Raw genomic sequence first — 26,110 nt, forward strand, 5'->3', positions numbered from 1 at the left:
AGCGTAGCGGGGGCACGGCAATTGGAACCCGCCCCTCAGTTCCGGCCCCTCCCCTCGCCCCGCCCCGCCCCCTACCCCTCCTTCCCGCCGCCTGAGGCGCGCGCAGCTGCCAGTCTCCCGGAAGTGCGCCCAGTTTCGGCGCCGCGGGCCGAGGTGAGCGCGCAGGCTGGGCGGGCCCTGCCGCCTCCCGGGGTCGGTCCTGGAATCGCCTGCGTCCGTGCTGGACTCGGCGGGGTCCCCGAGAGCAGTGGCAGGGGCGGTGGACACCGCCGTGCTCCTGGGAATGAGTGCGGGGACACGGCGAATGCGGGGGAGGGGTGGAGGGTCGGTGAGTGGAGACCGGGATTGTGCGGACGGCTGTACACCCACCCGGTTCTCAGTCCTGGAGCCCGTGGGCCCCTCCACTCACCAGCCACGTGCTTGGATTGGGACCGAAGACCGGCCCATGGCGCCTGTCTTCCCCTAAAGGCTGGACATGAATCTCAGGAAGAGGGAGCCTCAGTGGGCTGATGTCCAGTCTCTCTCCTGGGTGCTATCGGAGTTGGGGGCCGAAGGGCGGAGCATCGGTGGGTAGCACTGCCGATAGCTTTCTGGGCTTTAGTGGCCCTGGGAGCGCCCCCGAGCCATCTGTGACAGCCCCCAAACTTGCCCCACAAATTTCCAAACGTTGGCAGCTCTCCTCCCCAAAGCACAGGTATTAGAACTTCCTGCGTTTGAATTTGGCTGGCACTGGGACCCTCAGAGGTTCCTGATCCATAAACTTTAATACTTACCTTGCAGGGTAACTGTGAGGATTAAAAGTGACATGACCTAATGCGGAGCTGATACATTATTCAAGACACTTGTTAAAACAAAGAAAACATTACTCAAGACACTTGTTGAAGACGGTAAGGCCGACTTCATTCAGGGAACTACTAAAATGGGGTTTTGCAGTAACAAGAGATAGAATATGATAAAGGAGATTTATAGTCAAGGAGTAGGGTGGAGGTTAGTGGATGGGAAACCACGGGAGTAAATTTATGGGTGAAGGGGGGATTCTGGCGAAGCCTACTTGACAGGAGATTTGCTGAAGGCAGACGAGGGTGAATAAGGAATTGGATCATTCACTAAGGCTGGTCAGCTACTGAGACGGTGGGGAAATAAAGACATTGCTCAGAGAGCAAAGCTGGAGGACTTTCCCTAAACTGGATCCAGCAAGATTCTTGATAAAGCTGGACTAGAATGCCCAAGGACAGAGCGCATGGCCAGTCTTGTCAAAAAGGATTCAGGAGCTGACCAAAGTTTGGTTAAACAGAGGGTCTGTGTCAATAGTAGGTGCTGAGAAAAGGTTTCTTATATATGTATGTCTAGTAAGTATACTTACCTAGATGTACATTTAAATATTCATTGTAATTTGTTATAGCTTTAATAAATATAAGACCTATACATTTGGGATAACTTTTTTTTTTTTTGGTAACAAGTAGATTCTCATGAAGTCGTTCAGATATAAACCCAGACACTATAAAGTAGTTTAATTTTGAATAATTGAGGCATTTTTTTACCATTATTTGAGAATATAATTACTAAAATCAGACGTCAGTATTTTATAAGCTCTATAGTTTTCCTTAAATGTCATTTTTCCTAAATGTTATCTAAACTGCTATCTTAATTCAGGAACTAAATAAATTTGAATAAGTCTACTAATCAGTCTCTTGTATCTGAAATCTTGCTGCTTGTTATTTAACACTTTAAGAACCAAATAGATTAATGAAGAAAACATGTACATTTATTCAATTTTGTTAACATATTTATTAAAGCTGTATATTTCTTTCTAAACAGTGTTTTTCACTGTTTTCTATAAATTTTGATATATTGTGTTTTCATTATTCAATATGATAATATACAGGATCGGCACAAATAACGCCCCTTTTTATTACAAAATCATAAGCATGTACTTCTGTAACATAGCAATATCACACTCAAGCACACCATAGGACATTTAGATAAAGTGTTCAAATTAAAACTATAAATTATTACACACTTAGTACCCTACCCACCACACTCAAACAGGTGTTACTTCTGCTGGAACCTATATGTAATTTTCTTTGTGATTTTTTTCTTTGACCATAGGTTATTTAAGATTATTTAATAATTTTCATATATTAGGATTGTCTAGATATATTAATTGTTAATGATTTCAAATTTAATTGCACTGTGTTCAGAGAATATATACTTTAAGATTCCAGTCTTTCGACACTTAATTATGCATATTGTCTGTTTCAGTGAGTGTTATGTATTCACTTGAATGTGTATTTGGCAGTTGTTGGGTCTAAATGTCAATAGGATCAAGTTGGTGATTAGCATTGTTCAGATTCCTATATCCTTACCAATTGTTTTTTTGGGGTGCAATCTACTTGTTCTATCAATTACTGACAAAAGGATGTTAAAATCTCCAAGTAGAATTGAGGATTTGTCCCCTTAGACCTGATATTAAGTGCATACACATTTAGGGTTCTTTTGTGTTCTAAATGATTTAACCCATTTATCAAAATGAAACGTCCCTCTTTTTTTCTTTGGCCTGAGGTCTCAAGGTCAAATACTAATATAGCCATACCAGCTTTCATATCCTTGCTATTTGTGTAGGATGTCTTTTCCCCATCATTTTCTTTCCAAGTTGTATCTTTATATGTAAAATATCTCTTGCAGACAGTGTATGGTTGGGCCTTGCTTTTTTAAAAATCTGACCATCTCTACTATATAATTCAAGTATAAAGTACATTTACATTTAATGTAATTATTGGTATGGTTGTATGTTAGTTTACCATGTTGTCTTTTTTCCATTTGACCTTTCTGGTTTTTATTCTTCTCTTCTACCATTCCTATCACATTTTGGGTTATTGAATGATTTTCAGTATTCCTTTTTGGTTTTTAGCTATACCTTATTTTATATTTTTACAGCTAACTGTATCTTAAATTATCAGTTTACTTTAACTTTTCAGTCTTGTTTAATATTGTACCACTTTACACTCCACAGTTCACTTTCTCATTTTTTGCCTCTTAATACTTGTACGCTTCCCATTTTCACCTGACACCACAGTTCAGTTTCCACTTTTTATTTCTCAATTAGCAGGTCATAAATGTAATAAACTAACAACAGATTGATTCCATTTACCTCCTCCTTTGTATTATTTTAGTATCTTCTACTTATGTTCTACTTATATTGTTGTTACTTTGGCATTTAGCAGTCAGCTGCCTTTTAAGGGAGTTAGAAGAAATAAAAGCTTGGTACTTTATTTATCATATATTTACTATTTTTGGAGATTTTCATTCCTTTCTGTAGATTTGAGTTCCCCTTCAACTGAGCAGTGTCCTTAGCATCTCTTGTAGTATAGTTCACTGGGGGAAAATTCTCCTACCATATTTATCTGAAAAACTGTTTTTAACTTTTGTTTTTGAAAAAAAAATTTGGATGTGGAATTCTGGATTGATGGTTCTTTTTCTAGTGCTATCATTTGGTTCTTTTTTTAAAAAATAATTTTTATTTTTCTGTGGAAAGTCTTTATCTCTTCTTTCATTGAGACTGCATTTTTCTTTAGGTACCCTGGCCTTCTTTGAGTGGGTTTCACTTGACTGCTTTTTCCCTTGACTTTTCCTTTTTTTTTTTTTTTTTTTTTTTAATGTCTAGTAATTTTGGATTGCATCCTAGATATTGTGGATTGCACCTTGTTGATGCTAAGGATTCAGTTATCTTCCTCTGAAGAGTGTTGACTTTTGTTGTAGCAAGCAGTTCAGTTACTGACTAATCACCTTTGGCTCGTGTTGTCTTGGTTTTACGCCTTGTTAGGGCAGATCTTTGGAAAGCCCAAGGTATTTCCCAAGTTCTAACTAGATGAGACTAGACCAGTGACTGGGTCACTTCTGAGGATCTTGCTGAGGCTTGGCTTTAGGCTTTTTAGGGCAGGTTTCAAGTAGTTCTTACTCTAGGGTATGGTCTTTACTTTGAACATGTGGCCTTTCTGGTATCTCACAATGCCTTTAGGTTAATGCAGGCCGAGGTTTTTCTACTCTCGGTGGTCAAAAACTTCCATGTCTCTCATCACTGATAGGTCTTTTGGTCTCTCTTTTGCTCTTAGTCTGGTAGCAACTGCTCTGTGTTAATTAAATCTTGCATAGTTTCACCCTGCTAATGAGCAGTATAACCCTTGGTCAGGGGCTCAACAGGGAAACCCTACCTAGACTTCTGCCTCCACCCTCATAGCTCCCACCTTTTGCTGCCCAGCTCTTTAGATTCCATCCACTTCACTGGCTCCAGATTCTGACTTCTGCCTCCGTAGTGTATTTAGTTTTTTTAAATGAGACTGTTGCTCTCTGCTGGAGCTCCAGCTTCCTTTCCATGGGAAATTGTCCCCATGCGGACAGCCAGGGTGTTCCCGGGGTTCACCTCATGAGCTTTTCTTCTTTCAGGAATCTCGTGCCTGCCTGCCTGTTGTCCAGTGCTTGAAAATAGTTGCCCTACAAGTTTTCTCCAGTTTTGGAGTTATTTACAGTGAGTGGGCTAGTCTGTGTATTACCAGTTACTCTGTCGTGACCGGAATTGAATTCCTGAAACACGTATTTATTGAGCACATAGTATCCAACATATGTCACTGTGGTGTACTGGTTGCTGCACAAATATATGCCCTTGAGACATTTTTTTCTGATTTGTTTATTTTGGTTTTTAAATGATTTTCTGATATAGGATGCATTATTTGGTAAAGTGGTAGGGATGAGGACATTGGGTGTTGTTTCTTAAAAAATTTCTTTAAATGTATTTTTTTAGAGGGAAAGGGACAAAGAAAGAGGGAGAGAAACATTATCAGTTGCCTCTCGCATGTCCCCGACTGGGGACCTGGCACAGCCCAGGCATGTGCCCTGACTGGGGATTGAACCGGCAACCTTTCAGTTCGTAGGCCGGCACTTGACTCACTCAGCCACAGCAGCCAGGGCAAGGACATTGGTTATTATAACTCAAGGAAAGAGCAGCTATCAAAAGCTAGAGTGTTATACTGATCTCTAATGAAGCCAGATACCCAAGAGACTGGGTATCTTTTGGTGGTTGTGGTTGGTGTTACAGAGAATGATGACCTCAAGGCTCTTGATTACATTTAAGGATTGACCCAACAATCAATCCCATATTAGGATTACGTGCAAGAAAGCTAACTAGATATAGCATTAACTTTGCCACTTAATATTTCTCTCTTTACTGTCTTAATTACTAACTACTAAATTTTTATACTATTCACCATAATATTACTTGGTTCAAGTCTGTAGGAATGTTTTCAAGAGTTAGTATTTATTCTAAATCTTCATTAAGCCCAGGGTTGAAATTTTCTGGTACAATAGGTTTTTTTAAATAAATTCCCAATTTTCAACATGGCACTCAAAAGAAGTCACTTAGAAATTTCATTGAACCTTTTGGGGAAGGGTTCATTTGTTCTTTTCAACTTCATATTTATTATGGAAGCATCTGATCATTTCAGCATTTGCCTTTTATTTCTAGGGCATTGTTGTCTTTGTTCAGCTTTATTTTTTAGTCTGCGGACATATGGATGCAGATAGAGAAGTATTTTGCAGAAGAGCTGTTTACCTGGAAACTGTAGTGAAAATGCTTTGTGTGGTGCATTTCATTTTTCTGCTTGGGCTGGACATTTGAAGATCAAGAGGGAATGTTATAAAATGATCAGGGTGATGGTGACAGTTCAGATATGAATGAGTGTGTGCTTTGTGGCTTCAGTCTTGCAAAATACAGTAGTGTATCCATTGACTTGAAAAGATCTATGGTTGACTCCTAGGCTTCTCAGGCAGGGCATGTGAATTTGTTTTTTCTGAAAATGTGTCCCTTTCTTCTGTATAGCGCACGATCTCACTCCCTCTCTGTGCCGCTGCGAGAGGCTCTGTGCAGGCCTGGTTCTCCCCAGAGACAGCTTCACCAAAGAGCTCCCCCTGAAAGGACCTGCCCGGCCAGATGATGCCTGCTGAGCTGGGGCAGGCCCTGGTCCTGCTGCCGCCACTGCCGAAGGCCGAGGACTCCCCATTTTCTGGACCGGATGCTGCCCCGCGAGGGGAGCCCTCCAGCCCCGAGACGGCCCGCCAGCTCTTCAGGCAGTTTCGTTACCAGGTGATGTCTGGGCCCCAGGAAACCCTGAGACAGCTTCGGAAGCTCTGTTTCCAGTGGCTGCAGCCAGAGGTGCACACCAAGGAGCAGATCCTAGAGATCCTCATGTTGGAGCAGTTCCTGACCATCCTACCCGGCGAGATTCAGATGTGGGTGCGGAAGCAGCACCCAGGCAGCGGGGAGGAGGCAGTGACCCTCGTGGAGAGCTTGAAGGGAGACCCCCAGAGGCTGTGGCAGTGGGTAAGCAGAGGGCATTGTGATCTGCTGGTGAAGCGCAGGGCTGCTCTGTGGTCTCGTCGGACGTACTGTCTTTTTTTTCTGACACCAAATATGTGGAGTCTTCGACACTAACAACCAGTTCTCCAGTTCTCTGTTACCAGCTGGGTGCCCTACAATTCAATTCAATTCTGACGCTGAACCTCTAGGGCTGACTTAGCTCCCACAGGATAAGGGTCAGTCGCAAAGACCGCCCCCATTTCCGATACCAGTCACAGGTCTCAAGGGCCACCCTACTTTTGACCAACTGGCTATAAATTTGGAGGTACCCAAACCCTGTCCTCAGATAATTCGCTAGAATGACTCACAGAACTCGGAAAAACTGCTTACATTTTCCAGCTGGTGACGAAATCTGCGACTCAGAAATAGGCAAGTGGAGGAGACGGGGCTCACCCAGAGCTCCTTGCCTCTCAGGGCCTCCCGCTTCTGTGTGCCCACCCACTCAGCAGCTCCCTGAACCCCAGAGCTCAGGGGTTTTCGTGGAGGTTTCATTACTTGGGCAGGATTGATTTATTGTTGGCTGCTGGTGTTGGAACATTTCCGGCCCAGTCCCTTCCCCAGGGCTTGAGGGGTGGGGCTGAAAGGCCCAGCCCTCTAACCCCGCCTTGGTTCCCCTGGTGACTGGCCCCCATCCCGAAGCCACCTCAGGGCCCGCCAGGAATCACCTCCTTAGCATAAACTCAGGTATAGTTGAAAGGGGCTCATTGTAATGAAAGTCACTCCTGTCCTTCAGGGGACTCTGAGGGTTGCAAACGCTCTATGCCAGGAGCCGGGGACAAAGACCAGATGTACACTGTTACACCACACCAGTGTGTCCCCATACCTCACCTGATTCTAAGATTCCCTGGGACTCGCAACACTTTCTAGCCATTAGCGGCTGAGCATAAAGTCTCCCATCCCATTCCATCTTCAGACTAGAATCTTTGGGAAGTTGTTCAAAAGATGCCTGAGTTTTAACTGGCACAGACACCCAGTTGAAACCAGTAGTAATGGCGTGTCTCCAAGGTCTCCCAGGCCTGGGTCAGGCCCAGCCTGCGGCCTCTCTCACAGACTCCTGCTGTACTAGAAATAAAAGCCGCTTTCCCTCGCCTCACTCCACATTCCTAAGGACTGTCTTCTGATCTGTGACAGAAGCTTCCAGAAACCCTCCTTCTGGGCCGATCAGTAATTAGTGCTATGTGTGTTCTCTAGATCAGCATCCATGTCCTAGGACAGGACATCCTGTCTGCGAAGGTGGACTCCGTGAGCTGCCAAATTGGGGAAGTGGAGCCTCATCTGGAAGCGACGCCGCAGGAGCTGCGACCCCAGAGTTCACCCTCCCGGCCGGGGGCGCCGCTGAGCCCCGTCGTGAAAGAGGAGTCCGACGCGGGGCAGGACTTAGGTGGGGCGGTGGGCATGGGGGTGTGGCGCTCCCGTGGGGACTGGTCGGCGGGCCTGCGGGCGAGTGGAAAACGATACCGCTGCCCAGGCCGGGGCATCTGTAGGAGGATCAGCGGCCAGGTGCCCCGCTGGATCGCTCCGATGGGGGCCTCCGGAGCCTGTGACTGAAGCCATGTGCTGGCGGGCCCAGGCCTCTTGGATTTGGGTTTTGAGGAAGGAGGTGGGGGAAAACGTGGGTGAGACTGTTGGGAAGGTGTGAGGGAGTTGCAGTTTATTCGTGTGGTAGATACAATTCTTGAGATCACAGATGGTGAAACAGGTACCAGTTCTACTTTGTGAAGATTTGTATTGGTGCCTCTGGAGACTGGCTGCGGGGGAATCTAGCTCTTTCTCGCTTCAGCAGCGGCTGCTCCCCTGATCCCTGCCCAGCCCGAGGAAAGGCTCCTCAGAGACCAGCCCTTCGGAGCCTCCCTTCTCCAAACGGCGCCCCAGGTGAGCCAGGCTTGAGGGTGTGTCTGGGTGAGGAGGGTCGAAGGTGGGGGGATTCTCAGAAGTGCTGCCGAAAGGAAGGCCTGATAAGGATAGCAGGAGCAGCACCTGCGGAAAGATCCCTGCCAGAACGCTTCCAGTTGTCATCCTGAGTAATGGAATCCGAGCCCCAGGAGAGGTTGCTGTGCGGAGGCAATCTTTTCTGTCCTTTTTCATTATCTTTGGGTTATGCTAAGGAAAGACTCTTTCACTTCCTAGTCTAAACCTCTCACGTAGGAGTCGGTTTGAGGCTTTGATGGCTATATCTAGTGTGGGACAGGTTTCTCTTCCCTTCCGCAACTCTATGGAGGCATAGTCGACAAACAACAAACTGCACATCTTGAATGTGTACTGTCTGGTAAGTTTTTTGGCACATGTTTGCACAAACATGAAAGCATGACCACAAACAAGCTAATAGACATCTCGGTCCCCACCAGAGGTCTCCTTGCCCTCCCCTCGACTCTCTCCCCTCCCCCAGTTCAGAGGCAACGACTGATCTGTTTTCTGCTACCCTACATTTGTTTGCATTTTCTAGAATTTTGTATAAAATAGAATCAGGCCATATGTATTCTTATCTTTGTTCTGCATACACTGTATCTTTCTTCCTTGCTTCTTTTAGTATTTTCTCACTGGGTTTAAACCATTTGACTATGATATACTTTGGAATTATTTTCTTCATGTTTCTTGTGTTTGGGTTCATTAAACTTCTTGGGTCTGTGGGTTTACAGTTTTCATCAAATCAGGAAAACTTTTGGTCATTATTTCTTTGAATGTTTTTCTCTGTTTTTCTTCCTTCTTTCCTTCTGTGAGGACTCAGAGTTACGCACATGCGGGATGTGTATAATGGTAATGTGTGTACATACATTAGATAGTTTCGGTTGTCCGTCAGCTTACTGGTGCTCTTTTCTCTCTCTCTTTTTCTAATTTCCGTGTTTTGTTTCGGATGGTCTCTATTTTGTCTTTAAATTCCTCATTCTTTGTGTCTAATCTGTTAATCACATCCAGTGTATTTTTCATCTCAGATGTATTTTTAATCTCTAGAAATTTGAATTAGGGCTTTATTATATCGTTTATTTAATGTGTTCAGACTTGCCTTCACCTTCTTGAACATATGAAATATGGTTATAACATCTGTATTAATGTCCTTGTCTACTAATTTATCACCTGTGTTATTTTGGATGGATGGATTGATCTCATTATGAGTTGTATTTTCCTGCTTCTTTTTAGGCCCAGTAATCTTTGATCGCATGTCAAACGTTGTGACTTTTACCTTGCTAGGGCAGGATAGTTCTGTATTCCTGCAAATGTTTTTGAGCTCTGCTCTGGGATACAGTTAAGTTACTTGGACAGTTTGTTAAATGGCATTGGAGAAGCTTTTAGTGTAGGGCTAACTTTCCCCTACTACGGAGGCAATGCCCCTCGGAGAACTCTACCTGATGCTCCTTGATAGACAAAGGTTTGCCCTGTGGGTGCCAGAAAGGGGGGGTGTTCCCTGGCCTTCTGCCCTGTTAACTCTGTAACCCCCTGGAGCTCCTTCTGCCCAACTCGGGGCCACCTGGCTCCACGAGGGATCCCCGGTCTGGACTGCCCTCGGTGTTCTCTATGGGCCGTAAGCGTGGGCAACTGTCGGGCTCACCTGTTTTGTTTCCCCACATGCAGGGGCCTCTGTTCTGCTCTGCCTAACATGCAATATCTGAAAGCCATTGTTTCGGATAGTTTGTCCCTTTTCTCGGTGGCTTCAGACCCAAAGGTAAATCCAGTCTCTGTTACTCCATCCTGGCCATAAACAGAAGTCTCTGGGACAGGTTCATCTTTATCTGGTTAAAAATTCTGAAAAGTTGCATTTGATAAAAATAAAAGTTTCCAGGAACCTATGCATCTTAATGAAAACATTGTTTTGAACCTTTGGGGAACTCTCCTTGGGATTCACCTGGCGAGGTAGGTAATACGAGTGCAGGGGAGGTAGGGAAGCCAGTAAGAGGCGCTGAAGATGGGGCTGAGGATCAGGCCTGAGCTTCAGCTTCCCCGGCTCCAAGATTCAGAAGGCAGAATGCCAACTTTGTAACCCCCTCGGTAAAGGGATGGGGAAGGGATATGCGTTTTAGTGACTCAGGGTGCCTTCTTGCTTTCAGGGTACCAAGAAACCAAATTGTTAGGCAGGAGATTGCTTGATGAAAAAGACTGGGTGTTCTCTCAAATTTCGAGCAGACTCGAGGATTATTTTTTATTCCGTAGTTAGTACAGTGTATCCCTATGAAAAGTATATCAACATTTTAACCAGTAGAATTAAGCGTTAACTCTACATAACATAATGACATTAACTATGACCTGTTCTGGATGGCTTAAAGTCAAAAGATTTAAAATGCTCACCAGCAGCACCATAGGTGTGTGTTTGTGTATGTTAAATTTTCCACATTTAGCAGACAACTGATCAAGAGCCACTTAACCTAAACAAATAAGAATCATTCCTACACAATCCTAATATCCCTCCCCCAAGCTAACAACAACTATTTGCATCAAAAGGACCTTGATATTTAATGGAATCCTTTATAAGTGAAGGGATTTTTAATATATAAATAATTGCTTTCCATAATCTCATTCATAAATTAGGAACTTGATATATAATGCCAGAATTATGGAGTAGTGTCCCTCCACAATGGCACTTCGTTATTAGAAACCCTGAGAGAGTTAGAACCTCACATACGCTTGGGGATACACTGGCTCATCTTCCTAAGTTTTCCCATTTCCATTTCAGGAAAGGGACGCAGTGCAGAGAACTCTCTGCAAATCAGTTGTGGTAATGTCTTATCAATCCACAAGATGGTGCTGTTTCCACACAAAATTGAGATGATTTCTCTAATCTACTGCCCTTCCAGAACAGGAATTTAGATTTTCCCTTGTTTTTTAAAAATGAGAAAAAGCAAGGTGGCTGCAGTTGGTATCTCTTAAATAAGGGGCTTTATTCAAGCATCCCTAGGTGGTTAGCACTTCCTTAGTAAGTTTGTGGCTTTAAGTGGAGGTACACTGTTTAGAGACTCCAGAAGCACCTTCTGGTTTTTGATTTGGGGGACTTTGGTGGCCCTTGGGGATTTTGGTGGCTGTATTCCCTTTTATCTTGTACTGTATTTGGTAGCTTCTGTTTTGCTGCCCATGGAATAGGCTTCACATCAAGCAAGCCAGGCAGCCAGTTAGATATCTTGGTGCTTACAATCCCCACCGTCGCTTTGCCGGTGCTGAGGCGAGGGCTGTGTTCCAGCTGCGAAGGCTGAGAACTCCTCATTCAGCAGTGTCCGCACAAGTTGGGTGCTTTTAGGAGGTTGTTAAGGTAGCTTCATTCACAGGAAACTAACAAAATAAGCTGCTAATGATTTCTAAAAATAAAAACTGTAAAACATTAAAAATGTGACTATAGTTAATAGTTAAATGCATAGTTAAATATATTAAGGTCACTTTACCTTTTTACTTTTTTCACCCTGAAGATTTCACTTCCTTCCCCCCTTCCTCCTTCCTTCCGCCTCCCTCCCTCTCTTCCTCCTCCTTCCCCTCCTCCCCACTTTCTTTTGACTTAGTATCTGCCAGTTAAAAGATCTGTTGGTGTCTCCATTACCTTTCAACCATTCCCACTTCCCTTTGATGTGGTAGGACTGCGAAAGGCTTCTCTGAGTAGCATATTATTTGTATTAATAATGGGAAGATGACTTTGTCTCCTCATTCCTGTTCTCTTTTCTGCTCCCTGTAGCCTAGCTGACTATCCATGACAGTAATCCACAGAACCGACTTTGCAGTCCCTGAAAATGTGCAAAATCCCTTAATTCTGCAAACCCTGTGGTTAGTCTGGAAACTTGAGTATCCCACAGAGTACGTATGATGGTAATAATATACGTCACTTACTGAGGACTTACTTGCACAGAGCTGGACAGGGTCTTGGGGACTGGAAGAGTACAGTGGAGAGTCTTCTTCTCATGGTGCCGTGTACTAGTGGAGCCAAATATTGATCGTATATTTTTATATTTGTGGGTATAAAAAAGATTGGGTATTCTGTCATACACATAATGTATATATACATAAACATTTAATAAGCTGATGAGTGCTATGAATGAAGAGGACAGCGTACTCTGAAAACAGATGACGCTTGCCTTTCTCTTACCTCCCAACAATTTTTGAGTTCAGTGCTGTCATTATTTTTTTAAGGTTTAATTTATTTACTTGTAGAGATGGAAAGGGAGGGAGAAGGAGAGGGAAGGAAACACCCGTGTGTGAGAGCTACATGGATTGGTTGCCTTTCACACGCCCCCAACCGGGGACCTGGCCCACAACCCAGGCATGTGCCCTGACTGGGAATCGAACCAGTGACTTTTCGGTTCGCAGGCTGGCACTCAACCCACTGAGCCACACCAGCGAGGGTGGGTTCAGGACTATCATTAGATGAGGACTGAGGACTCAGAATGGTTAGTAACTTGCTCAAAGTCACAGAGCCATCAAGTGGCAGAACTGGGACTTGGAACCCAGTATATTTGACTCCAAAGACTGTGCTGTTACTCCCTCTGCTATACAGTCTGAGTGTTGGACGGTTGTGTCCTTGGTGGGGAGGTTGACATTTGAATTCAGGAAAGTAGGCCCTGTTAGATGGCATTCCCAGTTTTGAGTCTCCAGTCTCCAGCTCCATAGGATAAGCAGGGCACGTTGTAGGGATAATTGAGAGGCACCTGTCTCTAGACAACTCATTAATTCCCCACTCACTGGAAGGAAAACTGCTTTCATGTTAGAGCCTAAACTCAGAAGTGTCGGGTGAGGCCATAGGGCGTGTGGCTGTTGCCCCCTCTCTGCTCTGAATCCACCCACCTGTTTCACAGTGAGACTTAGAACCCATTTGACTTCATTGTAGATTCCTCCCGCTTTCTCTCGCTGATTGACGGTTGCTTTTTCAACAAATACCTTTGTATGTTTTTCTTTTCCGTCTTGAATTTCCAGATTGTGATGAAGTATTGGGACTGTCATGCTCCTACTGTTCAAAGACCTCTACTTAGGCACTGAAAGAGTGAAAGAAAAGACAGCGTAGAGAGGTCTCCTGCCTTCTCTCTGTTCTCCCCTCTTAAATACATGCAACTGAAAAATAATGCAGAACTTAAAACCTAAGTGTTTTCAACCCAAGGCAAGAGATGCTGATGCAGGGACTGTGGTTTCCCCTCGGGTCTTTTCCCTTGAACCACCTCCCTTGAGTTCTTACACATGCTGATGGCCAGACCTCTCAGGCACGTCCCTTTCCTCTCAGCCTCCCGTAGGCAGGGAGAGCAGGGCTCAGAGACCCTCGCTGACCGCACAGCATGGTGTGTTTTCTAGGAGCAGTGGCGGCACCTGGATTCCACTCAGAAGGAGCAATACTGGGATCTGCTGCTGGAGACCTACGGGAAGATGGTCTCGGGAGGTGAGGGCGCGGGCCCGCCTGGCGGAGGGAGGTGGGAGGATGCGAAGCATTTTCTGTGCGTTCTTAGAGATGGTTGCTCTACCTGAGGTTCCCTGGGGGAAGGCATCGTCAGCGACACCGTCGGGGGTGGGCCGAGTTGGAGATAGCAGTGTTACAGTCAGGACTTCCTGGTATTAGCAGTCTGTGTACCAGGGACTGTCACGGGTGCACTCCATGCAGTGACTCCTTTCATCCGTGAAATGGGTGATGGTATCCCCATTTTTAAGATAATGAAAGTGGGTGTTAGACCAAGTCTCTTGCTCACAGTTACGAAGCTCAGTTATGGCAGAACTCAGGTGTGGCTGGCCCTGAGTCCCTGCTGGTAAATAATAAACCACAGTCTCAGCACACCATTGGAGGGGCCTCAGTCATGACCCTCGCCCCAGCTTGCCCGGCAGCCTGCCTCTGCCCGCCCAGACTCTTCCTTGTTGTGGTCTTCACCACATATCAGGTTATCTTTGGAGCGCTGATGTCTTAGAAGCTCCACGCATCCTTCCAAGATGCATTACCTTAAGAAGGGGTCCCCAGAGCCTTCCTGTTTCCTGGCACACTGAGGGCACCCCTTTGAAAAACAGCCAGGACCCCAGCCCTCCCAGTCCACGGAGGCCACATGTTACCTCTCCGCACCAGGCATGTCCAGCTCCAAGGCTGACCTGGCTAACTCAGCAGGGTACGGGGCGGGGGGCTGGCAGGCCTGCACCTGCATGGCAGCGAGAAGCTCCTGAGACCCAGCTGCATAGGTGAGCGACCTTTCATTGGTCGGGGCCATTTCTGGTCTCCTGTCATCGCATTGCAGGTGGTAGGGGAGATGGCAGGACCTGGGACTTGGATCTCTTCTGTTGGCTGTGACCGGCTATATCTGGCTAGGCTAGTCAGTCAGGTCTCCTTAATCTCTGGCTATAGGCTGTTAACACTAGTTAACCATGGAAGAAAGGCTGCACCTCAGATCTGCTGCCTTCGGTCTTACCTGTTGTGCCAACAGCCTGTCTCAGAGAGAGTTAGGATGAGTACAGGTTAGACCAGTACAGACGGGTCGAATTCCATGACAAAAAAAGACTATGTAACAGCCATTATTATCCTTCTTCTAGTTTGAGGGTTCAGAATAATTAGACTTTACTTATTTTGGTTATAGTGAATAGTAACCAACTCACCTCAACAAAATAAAACAAACAGAAAACAAAACATGTTTTAGCTAATCTTAATGCCTCTAATTTTCATTAAATAGCAGAAACAACAAATATGGTATTTTGCTGTGTACAATGTGCACTGAATGTTTTTGTGTGCATTACAGGATTATTATGCCCATGGTGTGTAAACATTATACCCATGTATAATGCCCATCCTTATTTTTTCCTCAAAAATTTGGGCATAAAAGTGTGCTTTATACACAGCAAAGTACGGTACTTCATATAAATCACGTATTTAGGACTGGGGAAGGAGAGATATGAACCTGTTCTGTTGTAACATAGCAGTCACTCTTTGCCTACTACATTCTTCTAAAATACTGTGGTCACATGAAACCTTTATGTCAAACCTCACTGAACACACGCACGTTTACATTTATAAAAGATCCCAGGATCTTGGAGGAAGAAAAGGACGAAGGATGTGAACCGTATGACAAATCATTCTTTCTCCCCAGTGGGGTCTAATTATTTTTCTTTGTCAATATACTATAGAGAACAAACATCAAATGAGACATATGATGTTAATTTTAAGCAATATATTTATCATAACACTATTACATAAGGATTTCTTTGGAGGAGTACTTTTCAAACTACATTTTATTACGAATTAGTGTATTGTGAAATCATTTTATCATTTTAGAGGTTATAACCATCATTTAAAAAAATGAAATAAGATTAAATAGAAAATATCAGAATGCAAATAGAAAACATTAGATGTCAGGGTGGGTAGCGTTTCAGCAAATTTTTGTTCCAAGTATGTGTGTATATACTGTATTTCAATATAAACATTTCTTACTTGGGTAGCAGGCAAAAAGGTTTGAAAATACTGCTTTGGAGGTTGTTGTAGTAGGAATTTCGCTTTAATAGACTTTCTTTTTTAGAGCAGTTTTATTTTCACAGCAAAATTGAGGGAAAGGTACAAAGATTTCCTATGCACTCCCTTGCAGTAGGATTTTATTTGTGACATATAGCTCACTATATCCCCAACCCCATTTTCTTTTTCTCCCTTCATCCCATCGGCTGACATGGCCCATTGCATCTTCCCTTGAACCAGACTGTAGAGGATCTGCCACACCAGCCGGCCTTGATAAGGGAAGCACGTGCCGTTGTAGGTCTTGAGAGAGGATGTGCTGAGGAAGGAGCAATGTGCAGGAAAGCCCGGAGGGAAGGCCTGGAGAAGGGGAGCCCTGTGTGAAGTTGATGTGGGGGTCCAGAGGTGCAGGGAGGACACCCAGGACTCATGGGAAGCAACGATGAAAAGAGGCAGAAGGACTGGTCCAGTCTGAAAGACACAGCGGTTAGCTGGTCGGCCAGGTCTGGACTCAGACCGGGGTGCAAAAGTCAGAGGACAGGAGCAGGTATACGCTGTTTCATTTGACCACAGGGAGGCACGGCTCCTTCTGAAAACAGGCCAGCAGAGGCGTTATCCTCAAAAAGCCACACACCCATACCTCTAATCAAAATCCCAAGGAATTAAAAAAGTATTTGGGATAATGATTCTTAAGTAGTTATCTGGAATAATACTGCAAGATAATAAAAAGTGTTGAAAGAAGAATGTTTCATCAATATTACATGGTAAACGTTAAGAGTCTGTCATTTAAAATAGGTAAAATCATTAAAATAATGGGATGCTGCTGTAAAAACAGAGGCACAGGCTAATGGGACAGAAGAGGTGGCCTAGGTGGAAAAGCTGGCGTACACAAGAATCTCACACAGGAGGGAGGAAGAAGCCACGAAAACCCGCGGGCGAGCTGTTCTTCAGCGGGCAGTGTCAGGAGCAAAGGCGCTCGGGGGGAAGGAATTGGTGTAGATTTGATGTGTGTCAAATACCAAAATAAGTTGGAAATAGATGAAAAAGACATGAAATATGAAAATAATGACTAAGAAAATGAATATTTGACTCCTGTCTGGATGGGAAGGCTTTTTACAAGCAATGGGAAAATCATTAAGGAAAAGACTAATAGACTTCAGTATACTTAAAAGGAAAAAAACCCCCACAACTTCTATACATAAAAATAACCCCAAACAAAATTAAGGTAACCAAATTGGTGAAAAACATTTTTCATGAACCTGACAGATAGGTGATTGTTTTTTCTTAGTGTAGAGTTAATGCAAGTTGATAAGAAAAAATGACTTTCCCAATTAAAAATGGACATGTGAAAAATAGCTCATAAATGTAAAAAAATCCATCCTTTTAAAATTAAAACTCATAACAATGAAAAATATGATCTATATGGGAAATATTTTTTAAATAGTCAACACTTAAGCTTTGAACACTATTTTTGCTGTGCCCAGCTTCTCAGAGCAGAGGGTGGCGTAGTCATTCTGGAAGTCAGTTTGAGTGTCAGGAATCTTCATGACATTTATGGTTGTTGACGTAGTAATTCCACTTCAAGGAACCTTTCAGGATGGATCAGAAATGTGGGTGAAAATTTATGAAGAAAAATGCTTATCACAGTATTATTTATAGTAGCAAAAACACAACAGATTTCCATAGTAGAATTCTTAAGTCGATATTTTTATTATGTGTTTATTATGACATCTCCATGATGAATTCAACTCTTTAAAATGATATTTATAAAGGCTCCTTTAAAGACAAGAGAAAGTACTTTTGTCATTTGAGAAGAATACGTCCTAAGACTTTGTGAGTTACTAAGTTCAGGCCTACTTCTTGAGCATATTCCTGGGACTCTAGCAGATAACTTGAAAGACACTAATATAGGAAAGAGAAAGGTAAATAGCTTCATTAGATCTACAGGGATAGAGTAATTTATAAAAGCTGAAAATAAATTCTATCGCCAAAATAAAATCTTTACTATATGCATCATTAATTTGTAATGATCCAAAACCTGTTATGATGAGAAAAATAAAATTGTAAATGGTAGGTGAGTTAATGAAGCACAAGTGAATGCTGGATTCAAGCATAGATTTACTTTTATGCTGTAGCCTCACTGTATATTAAAACCATAGTAAAATGACACATAGATGCAGTGCAGGAATTCCTGGTTACTTGTGAAGGGGGGATTCCATTTGACATGGACAAAGACCACCTTTACAATTTAAGTGCTACAAAGCCAGATAAAACAGTTACGTCAGGTAAAAGCACATACATACATACATACATACATACATACGTATTGGTTAAATAAAGACTGGAAGGAAATGTATACTCATAGTTGTTCATTCTGGGTACATGATTGGGGTAGATTTGGTTATCTTCTGTATACTTTTCAAATAGTATTTAGTGATCAAAGTTTTATATATAATCAGGTAAAAGCCCATCATTTTTAAAAGTAGGGCTCTGATATAAAACACTTGTTTTTCCTGGGTCTTAATAATTGCATGTAAAAATAGAGTTACCATGTGACCCAGCAATTCCATTTCTAGGTATTTATTTGAAGAAAATGAAACACTAATTTGAAAAGATATATCACCCTCATGTTCATTTCAGCATTGTTTGCAACAGCCAAGATGTGGAAGCAGCCTTGGTTTCCATCAACAGGTGTAAGGATAAAGAAGAGGTGAACACACACACACACGCATACAATGGAGTATGACTCAGACATAAAAAGGAATGAAATCTTGCCTTTTGCAGCAACATGGATGGATATAGGGAGTATTATGCTGACTGATATAAGTCAGAGAAAGATAAACACCCTATGATTTTACTTATATGCAGAATCTTAAAAAAAACAAAACCCAAACAAATGAACAAACCAAGTGAAACAGAAACAAACATGAATGCAGAGAACAAGCCAGTGGTTGCCAGAGGTGGGAGATTTGGGAGAAGGCTGAGAAAGGGGAAGGGGATTAAGAAGTGCAAGCTTGCAGGTGAGTCACAGGGGTGTGGTGTGCGGTGCAGGCACTAACATCGCAGCCACTGTGGACTAAACTTGCTGTGGTGGCTGCTTTGTAGGGCCTACAAATGTTGAATCAGTATGTTGCGCACCTAAAACTAATATAATATTGTATGTCAAGTGTGAATTGTAAAAAACGCATGCTGCACTCGTGGGGGAGGGGCGGTCAGCAGTGCCCTCTGTGAGCCCCTCCGCCCCAGACGTCCTCCCCGGCCCCCTTGGCTGGAGCTGAGTCCCTCAGCATGGCCCCCAGCACAAGTGGCGCGAGGGCCGGGCGCGCACCGTGGATGATGTTTTCCTCCCCCGGTCCCTCACTGATGCGCTTGCAGTAAAAGAATTAATGCCTTATGATGACTCTGTCTTCTCACATGGGAGTTAGAAAATAGGGCACACCACTCATTGAACTGTTTTAAATCTTTCTCCTTTCAGGAGATAGACAGGAGAATGACAAAGAGAACCTGAACTTGGAAAATCATAGGGACCAGGAACCTCCAGATGCCTCCTGTCGTGCCTTGGAAGAGCCACCTTCGCAGGCTCCCTTGAGTGGCCGCTTCCCTGAGAATGAGCTGAGATGCTTTGGAGGAGAGGATGTCCCTGAGGCTCAGGAAATCCTTCAGGGTGAGGGGGTGGGGGGACAGCTCTCTCCTCAAGAAAGGACTTCTGGGAAACAGCTGGGTTGCCATCTGCCCAGCCCTCCTCCGGGACAGCTGTCCATGCTGGGGCCCGAGCCGAAGAGAGCGGCCTCCCCCAAAGGGCAGCCGAGGGCCCCCATGGCCCAGAAGCTCCCCACCTGCAGGGAGTGTGGGAAGACCTTCTATCGGAATTCCCAGCTGGTTTTCCACCAAAGAACTCACACTGGAGAGACGTACTTTCAGTGCCCCACCTGCCAAAAGGCCTTCCTGCGGAGTTCGGACTTCGTGAAACATCAGCGAATTCACACAGGAGAGAAGCCCTGTAAGTGTGATTACTGTGGGAAGGGCTTCAGCGACTTCTCGGGACTGCGCCACCATGAGAAAATACACACAGGAGAGAAGCCCTACAAATGCCCCACCTGTGGAAAGAGTTTTATTCAAAGATCAAACTTTAATAGGCATCAGAGGGTTCACACAGGAGAGAAACCTTATAAATGTTCCTGCTGCGGGAAGAGCTTCAGCTGGAGTTCGAGCCTCGATAAACATCAAAGATCACACTTAGGGAAGAAGCCCTTCCAGTAGCCATGCCCTCTCTGCCATCCTGTTCTCTTCAAAACACTCAGCTCTCCTAGAGCAGGGTCCCCAGCCCCCGCGCCACGGACTCCGGTCGAGGCCTGTCAGGAGCCGGGCGCCAGCAAACGCCTGAGCTCTGCCTCCTGCCTCTGTGCGCCCAGCGGCAGGAGGCGAGCAGTGCAGGAGAGAGCCACGCTGGCTCCCCTGACCCCCTTCTCCCACAAAACTGGTCCCCGGGGCCAAAAAGGCTGGGGCCCTCTTTTGCATGGATTAGAGAAGAGAGAACCTGAACGTGGCTTTGGACTCAGGATAGATATATTGACCTGTCAATTGGATTTCACACTGGTTTAATTTCCTGTAAGAGAAAGAATAGTCTTTGTCTTTCACCTTATCTCTCTTTTGGGGAAAGATGGGAGAAGACTGCCGCTTGGAGATCCCCTTTCAGAAGTGCTGTCTGGGAAGAGTGGGCCTGGACTGGCTGCAGTCGCAGTTCGTCGGAAGACCCTCGGATCCGCCCTTTCACGCTGGGGTTCCAGAGCAAGCCTTCTGTCATGGAAGGGGAAACGGAGGGCCCGCAAGCCCATGCGTGTTCTTTGTCATGTCGCTGCGAAATTAATGTCCCCTGTTTTAAATAAACTTAGTAGAGTCACTCCTGTCTTATTTGTGTCTGAAGTGTCGGCTGAGTGTTGACTGGAACTCGAAGTGCATTTTCTCACAGAAGACCCTAAATGGCAGTTGAGCTCCTAGATCATCCCACACAAACCTGTCAAGTTTATCAGCCAGCCTGGTGCTCAGGTGTGTTTGGCCAGTGCCGGGCATTCTTGGTCTCAGGTAAGTCTGCCCCTGGTGTCCTCTCCGAGCCCACCCGCCCCTCGCTAGCACACCTCACACTGCCCTTCCTTATCCTGGTGTCCCACTTAGGCTCTCATTTTTGCCAAAATGTTCTAATCTTTTAAAATTATATTGTTTCATTTTGTAGGTGTTAGGAAGAAATCAATAGTATTGAGCTAACTTATAGTACTATCTAGAGGTTTATTAACACATATGTCTAACCTGCCCACTCGTCCTTGTCTTCAAAGGTTACATGCCCCGAAGTGTCCTGCTCTCCCGTGTTGAGACTCCACCTTCCGTCTGTTTTGGCCCTCCCCTCGCCTGCTCTTTACTGTTCTTGGTGAGGGGCAGGAGGGTGAGGCTCATGAGGACTGAGCTGAAAACATTATCCTGTAGGCGAGGAACTGCTAGGTGTTCCTGGATTCAAGAGCCATTTGTTAACTCCCTTGGAGCCCGAAGATGGGGACTAAGGCATCTCTTCAGGGAATGCAGCAACCACGGGCCAGAACTGTCATGGGGAAGTTGGCATTTGATTGTGCATTCTGCATAGCAGAGATTTGTCGGACAGTAGAGTTTTATGTTTCAAATCAGGAGTTCTCAGTGTGGCTCTGGGACCAGCAGCCACAGCAATTTGTTAGACTCATCCAGCTGTACATTGTAAAGGGAGGGGCCAGCAACCTGTGGTTTAACAAGCCAGCCGGGGGCCTCCATGCCTGCTGGTCCGGAAAGAGTCTCTGCAAGAACATGGGGGAACAGCGGAAGGGATACTGGGCCCTCCCAGATGCTCCTTGCCGAACAAGCCTGTCTGTAGAGCTCTTTACAACTCACTAAAACCATGGAACTCTTTGAGCCTCCAGTGAAAATTCATTTCACTGAGTAAAGTCTGGACAACTTCTAGGTTAAACATCTTTAGGTCAAAGGTTTCTCCTTGGGTCCCTCCTAATGAGCTAATGGATGATAGAGATATAGGAAACAATAACACCTGTTATTCAGTTGTGTTCTCAGCAAGTAGTAGATTGTTAGAGAAATATTTATTGAATGGGTGTGTAAATTAATGAAGAATGTATATGTATATATGTATATGTATATTTTCATGTACATATACCTCCCTTATCCTCTAGAGTAGTGATCAGCAAGCTAAGGCCCACTGCCTGTTTTTGTAAATAAAATGTTGTTCGACTGCAGCCACACTCGTTCATTTGTGCATTGTCTATGCCTGCTTTGGGGCTACAGTGACAGAACTGAGTAGTTGCAGCCAAACAATATGTCCTGCAAAGCCTAAAATATTGAGAGTTCCTTTACAGACAAAGCTTGGTGACTCCTGGTCCAGAGTAAGGCCTCTTAAACCATAATGTGCACACAGGTCACCTGGCGGGCTTGTTACAACACAAACTGGGCCACACCAGTGCTGCCCACCTATGGAGCAGCTGGGAGCCAGAGCACCGAGCGTGGTGCCACGTAACGGCGCCAGAGCTCAGGTGTCTGTGGCTTGTTTCCCTTTGGCTCCTCGGGATCATTTATGACTGCCTCTCCCCAAGCCAGGACCAGACACAGTTGAAGAATGAATCACTTTATTAGGAAAGGTTAGAGTTATAAAGTGTCTCTCCGCTGGCTCCTAGATGCACGTGCATCCAGCTCAGCCTCACTTTAGGCCCTTTTCTCCAAGCTCCCTACAAGAATTCCCTACAGGATCGTGAGTGCTTATGATTGCTTATCTTTCTATGTGTCTATGGTGACGCCCCCTCCACTTGTCCCTCTGGGCCATCTCCCCCAGCCCTGTTCTCTCAGTGGCTCTGCAGGGAGCTAGATCTGGAGAAGCAAAGCTACTCCAGCCAGCACCCACTTAGATGGCTTCTCCTTAGTCTTCAGGTTGAAAGTCCACACGTAGGTGGGTCCCCGCTGACAAGTCTTGTACACAGGACAAGGATAGACGCTGCGGCAATCTTGCTTATCTGCGGGGACGGCCTTGATGAACATCACAGGCATGGGGGGTGTCAGGTCCTTTAGCTTTGCCTCCGTAATGACCCCAGCCTGAGGACAAGCACATGAGAAGAACCTGGTGAGGTCAGACCCAGAGCGAAGCCTTCTCCAGGCAGAAGATCAGGGAGACGAGACTGGGAAGGGCTCTCTGCCTCTATGCCTGGCCCCTTGCAGGCTTTTCAACAACCCGTGGCGGGGTGCATCTGATACTGTTTTCCAGCCTAAATCACTTTTGGAAGGAGAGGTCCAAAAGCCAGTATTTTTCATGTACAAATTAATCCCTTTGAAGCTTGAGTCCTACTATTATTTTTGGATTCATTCATTTCATAGGCATACTGAATGCAACTATTTGCCTGATGTCGTGCTAGGTGCTGAGGATTTAAAGATGAATAAGACAGGGCTGTCAGCAAATGCTTTAGACCTGGGATACACCCCATTCCAGTTTCTTACGTGACCTCATCCGCCCTCCAGAGCAGAGGAAGCCAAGCTCCCTCTTCACTCGTGGAATGGGGCCTGGCCTTCCTGTAGCCTTGCAGCTGGGCCTCTCTCTGGCTTCCTGAGATTCTCAGTAGAGCGGTCCAGGGCAGGTTTCCCACAGGCCCTGAGAAATGTTCTGAGGGGCAGGAGGGCTCCCTATCCAACAGGCTTGGGAAATGGTGCAACCGTACCTCGGACTCGAAGCTACGGTGAAGGTAAGCAGAAGTCCTAGCAGTAAAGCAAACAGTTTGACTTCGAACCTGGTGTTTCCCAAATTTAGTGGACAACAGGATCTAATAGTTTAGTTTCTCTGCGACCTACTCACTTCCCGGTGCACAAGTGTTTCATGGAATGTGGGGAAACGCTGATACCAAGTGACTTGCAGATTCCCTGCCTGTGTCCGAAACGCCGAGCCCCTTCTGCTATTAATAGGGGGTGGTTTACTTTCTGTGAAAGTTATTTAAAGGCGAGGACGCACCTCCTCAGCTCTGTTAGGGGCTGATGGGAGGCATGATGAGTGACAGACCTGAGGGGAACCCTCCCCCTCCCCCACAACAGAGTGTTTATGGCAGAGAGTAGGAGTAGGGGTAGAACTTTTTCTCCATGTGCCATAAAACCAACCCTTTTAAAATGTACAATTCAATGTTTTTAACGTGTAGTCATCACTTTGTCATTCTAGAACATTTTCCTCCCCCCAGGAGAAACTGACCATTAGCAGTCCCGCTAGTCATGGGGTATTTATGAAATCTCTACATAAATGACATGTTTGTTCCATCCACTTACTTTCAGTCTATTTGTGTCTTTGAATCTAAAGTGCATACAGTCAGGTCATTTAAAAAACTCCATCTTTCCATTCTTTGCCTTTTAATTTTAGTGTTTAATCCATTTTGTATTATGTAATTACCGATAAGACTTAATCTGCCATTTTACTATGTGTTTATGTCAAGTCTTTTTTCTTCCCCTGTTCCTCCATTATTGCCTTATTTTTGTATTAAATAGACATATAGCAGTGTAATATTTTAATTCCCTTGTTTTTTTATTATGTTTTAAAATTATTCTCACTGGTTTGTAAATTAACATCTTAATTTATAAAACTCTGTTCCAGATGAATACCAACTTAATTTCAGTAGTATACAAAAAATTTTACTCTTGTACAGTTCTAGTCCTTCCCTTTCCTGTGCGTAAGAATTTGTGCAGTTTTTATCATGAAAATTACATCTTTGTACATTTTATGACTATCAGCATAGATATATAAGTATTGCTTTATGCAGTTATGCTTCAAATCAGATACAAGAAAAAAGTTAAAAGCAAAAATTCATTTATATTGTCTTTTATATTTACATATGCAAACACCTTTACTGGTCTCTGTCCCTTCATGTGACTGGGGTTGCTGTCTAGGGGCTATTCATTTCCTCCTGAAGGACTCCCTTTTGTATTTCTGGTAGGGCTGCGCTGCTAGAAATGAATTGTCTCTCTTACTTAAAAAACAAAAATCTGGGAATGTCTTAATTTCTCCTTCATTTTTAAAAGATAGTTTTGCTGGATATAGAGTTCTTGGCTGATGATCTCTTTCTTTCAGCACTATGGCTCCATAATTCTACCACCTTCTGACCTTCCTGGTGTCTTATAAGGAATCAGCTCTTGTAAGCAATGAATTGTTTTTGTCTTGCCACTTTCAAGATTCTCTCTTTGCCTTTGTCTTTTAACAGCGACTGTAGCCTGTTGGTTGTCAAGGCTACCAGACTTTGGGTGAGAAGGAAACAGAACAGGGCAAGTTAAAAGGCCACAAAGCTAGCTCTTCTTACTGAGGTTCAGCTGTTTTTTGCAATAAACACTGCTTGGATTGCTGAAAGCCTTTGGTTAATTTCCATAATTCTGAAAATGTTGATTCAGACCGTGTTTTTGGCCAATGTTCTCACTATTTTATGGACGAGAGAATTTTTGGACATCCTTACCCTTACATTTTCGCTGAAATCTTTCTGGAATAGATACTGTAAGAACAAGCGCTTTTGGTAGGCACGTATTGCCTTTTTGGAAATTTTTTTTTGTTTTTGTTTTTGTTTAGTTGTCCTTAGAAACAAGGCAATGAAAAGTTGGAGGCAGATGAGTGGGGTCATGTCCTTTAGCCCCACCCCCCACCCCCTACACAGCGCCATGGCTCGTCCTTCTGAGCTGCTTTCCCACTTTTTCATACTTCTCCCGTTTCGGTGTTTTTGGTACCCCGGCCCCAGCCCCTCTGCACCGCTCCACATGCAGTGCAATCCCTGCGTGGCCTCCCTCGGAGAATCTTACAGAAAAGTTCAGGCGGAGAACTTCCCTCTCAAGGCTCGGGTTGTTTAAAAACATGCCCTGCTTTATGTCTTTTCTGTCAGCTCTTTGCTGGTTTGCGGGGGCTACCAGAACAAGTTACCACAATCTTGGAGGCTTAATGCAACAGAAATGTATTCTTTCAAGTTCTGAAGCCCAGAATTCTAAAATCAAGGGATAGGCAGGGCTGGTTCCTCAGGCGGCTCTGAGGCAGAAGCTGTCCCGTGCCTCTTCCTAGCTCCTGCTGGCTGCTGGCGGTCCTTGGCGTCAGCTGGCGGAAGACGCACCGCTCCAACCTCTGCCTCCGTCTTCCTGGGGTGTTCTCCTCTGTGCTTCCAGCATGGCCTTCTTATAAGGAGGATTTAGGTCCTACTCTAGTAGGACACTGTTTCCAAATAAGGTCACCTTCTGAGGTTCTGGGTGGACATGAATTTTGGAAGGACACTATTCAGCCCAGTAGAGCTGCATATGTATGTTTATACGGCCTT

General features: G+C 44.7%; 2 protein-coding genes across 3 annotated transcripts in view; one reads left to right on the forward strand and one right to left on the reverse strand.

Moving 5' to 3' along the window:
- The first annotated feature begins 394 nt into the window (after positions 1–394).
- Positions 395–21,229, forward strand: ZNF18 (zinc finger protein 18). The gene is made up of 8 exons (XM_054571230.1): positions 395–694; positions 781–887; positions 5,873–6,373; positions 7,601–7,790; positions 8,190–8,281; positions 13,658–13,742; positions 19,252–20,858; positions 21,107–21,229. Exons 3-7 carry the CDS (start codon positions 5,984–5,986, stop codon positions 20,034–20,036), a joined length of 1,542 nt encoding a protein of 513 aa, XP_054427205.1. The 5' UTR covers positions 395–694; positions 781–887; positions 5,873–5,983; the 3' UTR covers positions 20,037–20,858; positions 21,107–21,229.
- A 1,421-nt stretch (positions 21,230–22,650) lies between these two features.
- DNAH9 (dynein axonemal heavy chain 9) overlaps positions 22,651–26,110 on the reverse strand; it is a 301,438-nt gene continuing 297,978 nt past the window's right edge. For both annotated transcript variants that reach the window (XM_054571228.1, XM_054571229.1), the window contains exon 69: positions 22,651–22,889. In XM_054571228.1, coding sequence (XP_054427203.1) covers positions 22,662–22,889 — 228 coding nt within the window. In that variant the 3' untranslated portion in view covers positions 22,651–22,661. The remainder of the gene's footprint in view (positions 22,890–26,110) is intronic.

This window comes from Pteronotus mesoamericanus, unplaced genomic scaffold (genome assembly GCF_021234165.1).
Source record: "Pteronotus mesoamericanus isolate MK-2021 breed Mesoamerican mustached bat unplaced genomic scaffold, CSHL_Meso_final contig_22, whole genome shotgun sequence".
Lineage (NCBI taxonomy): Eukaryota > Metazoa > Chordata > Mammalia > Chiroptera > Mormoopidae > Pteronotus > Pteronotus mesoamericanus.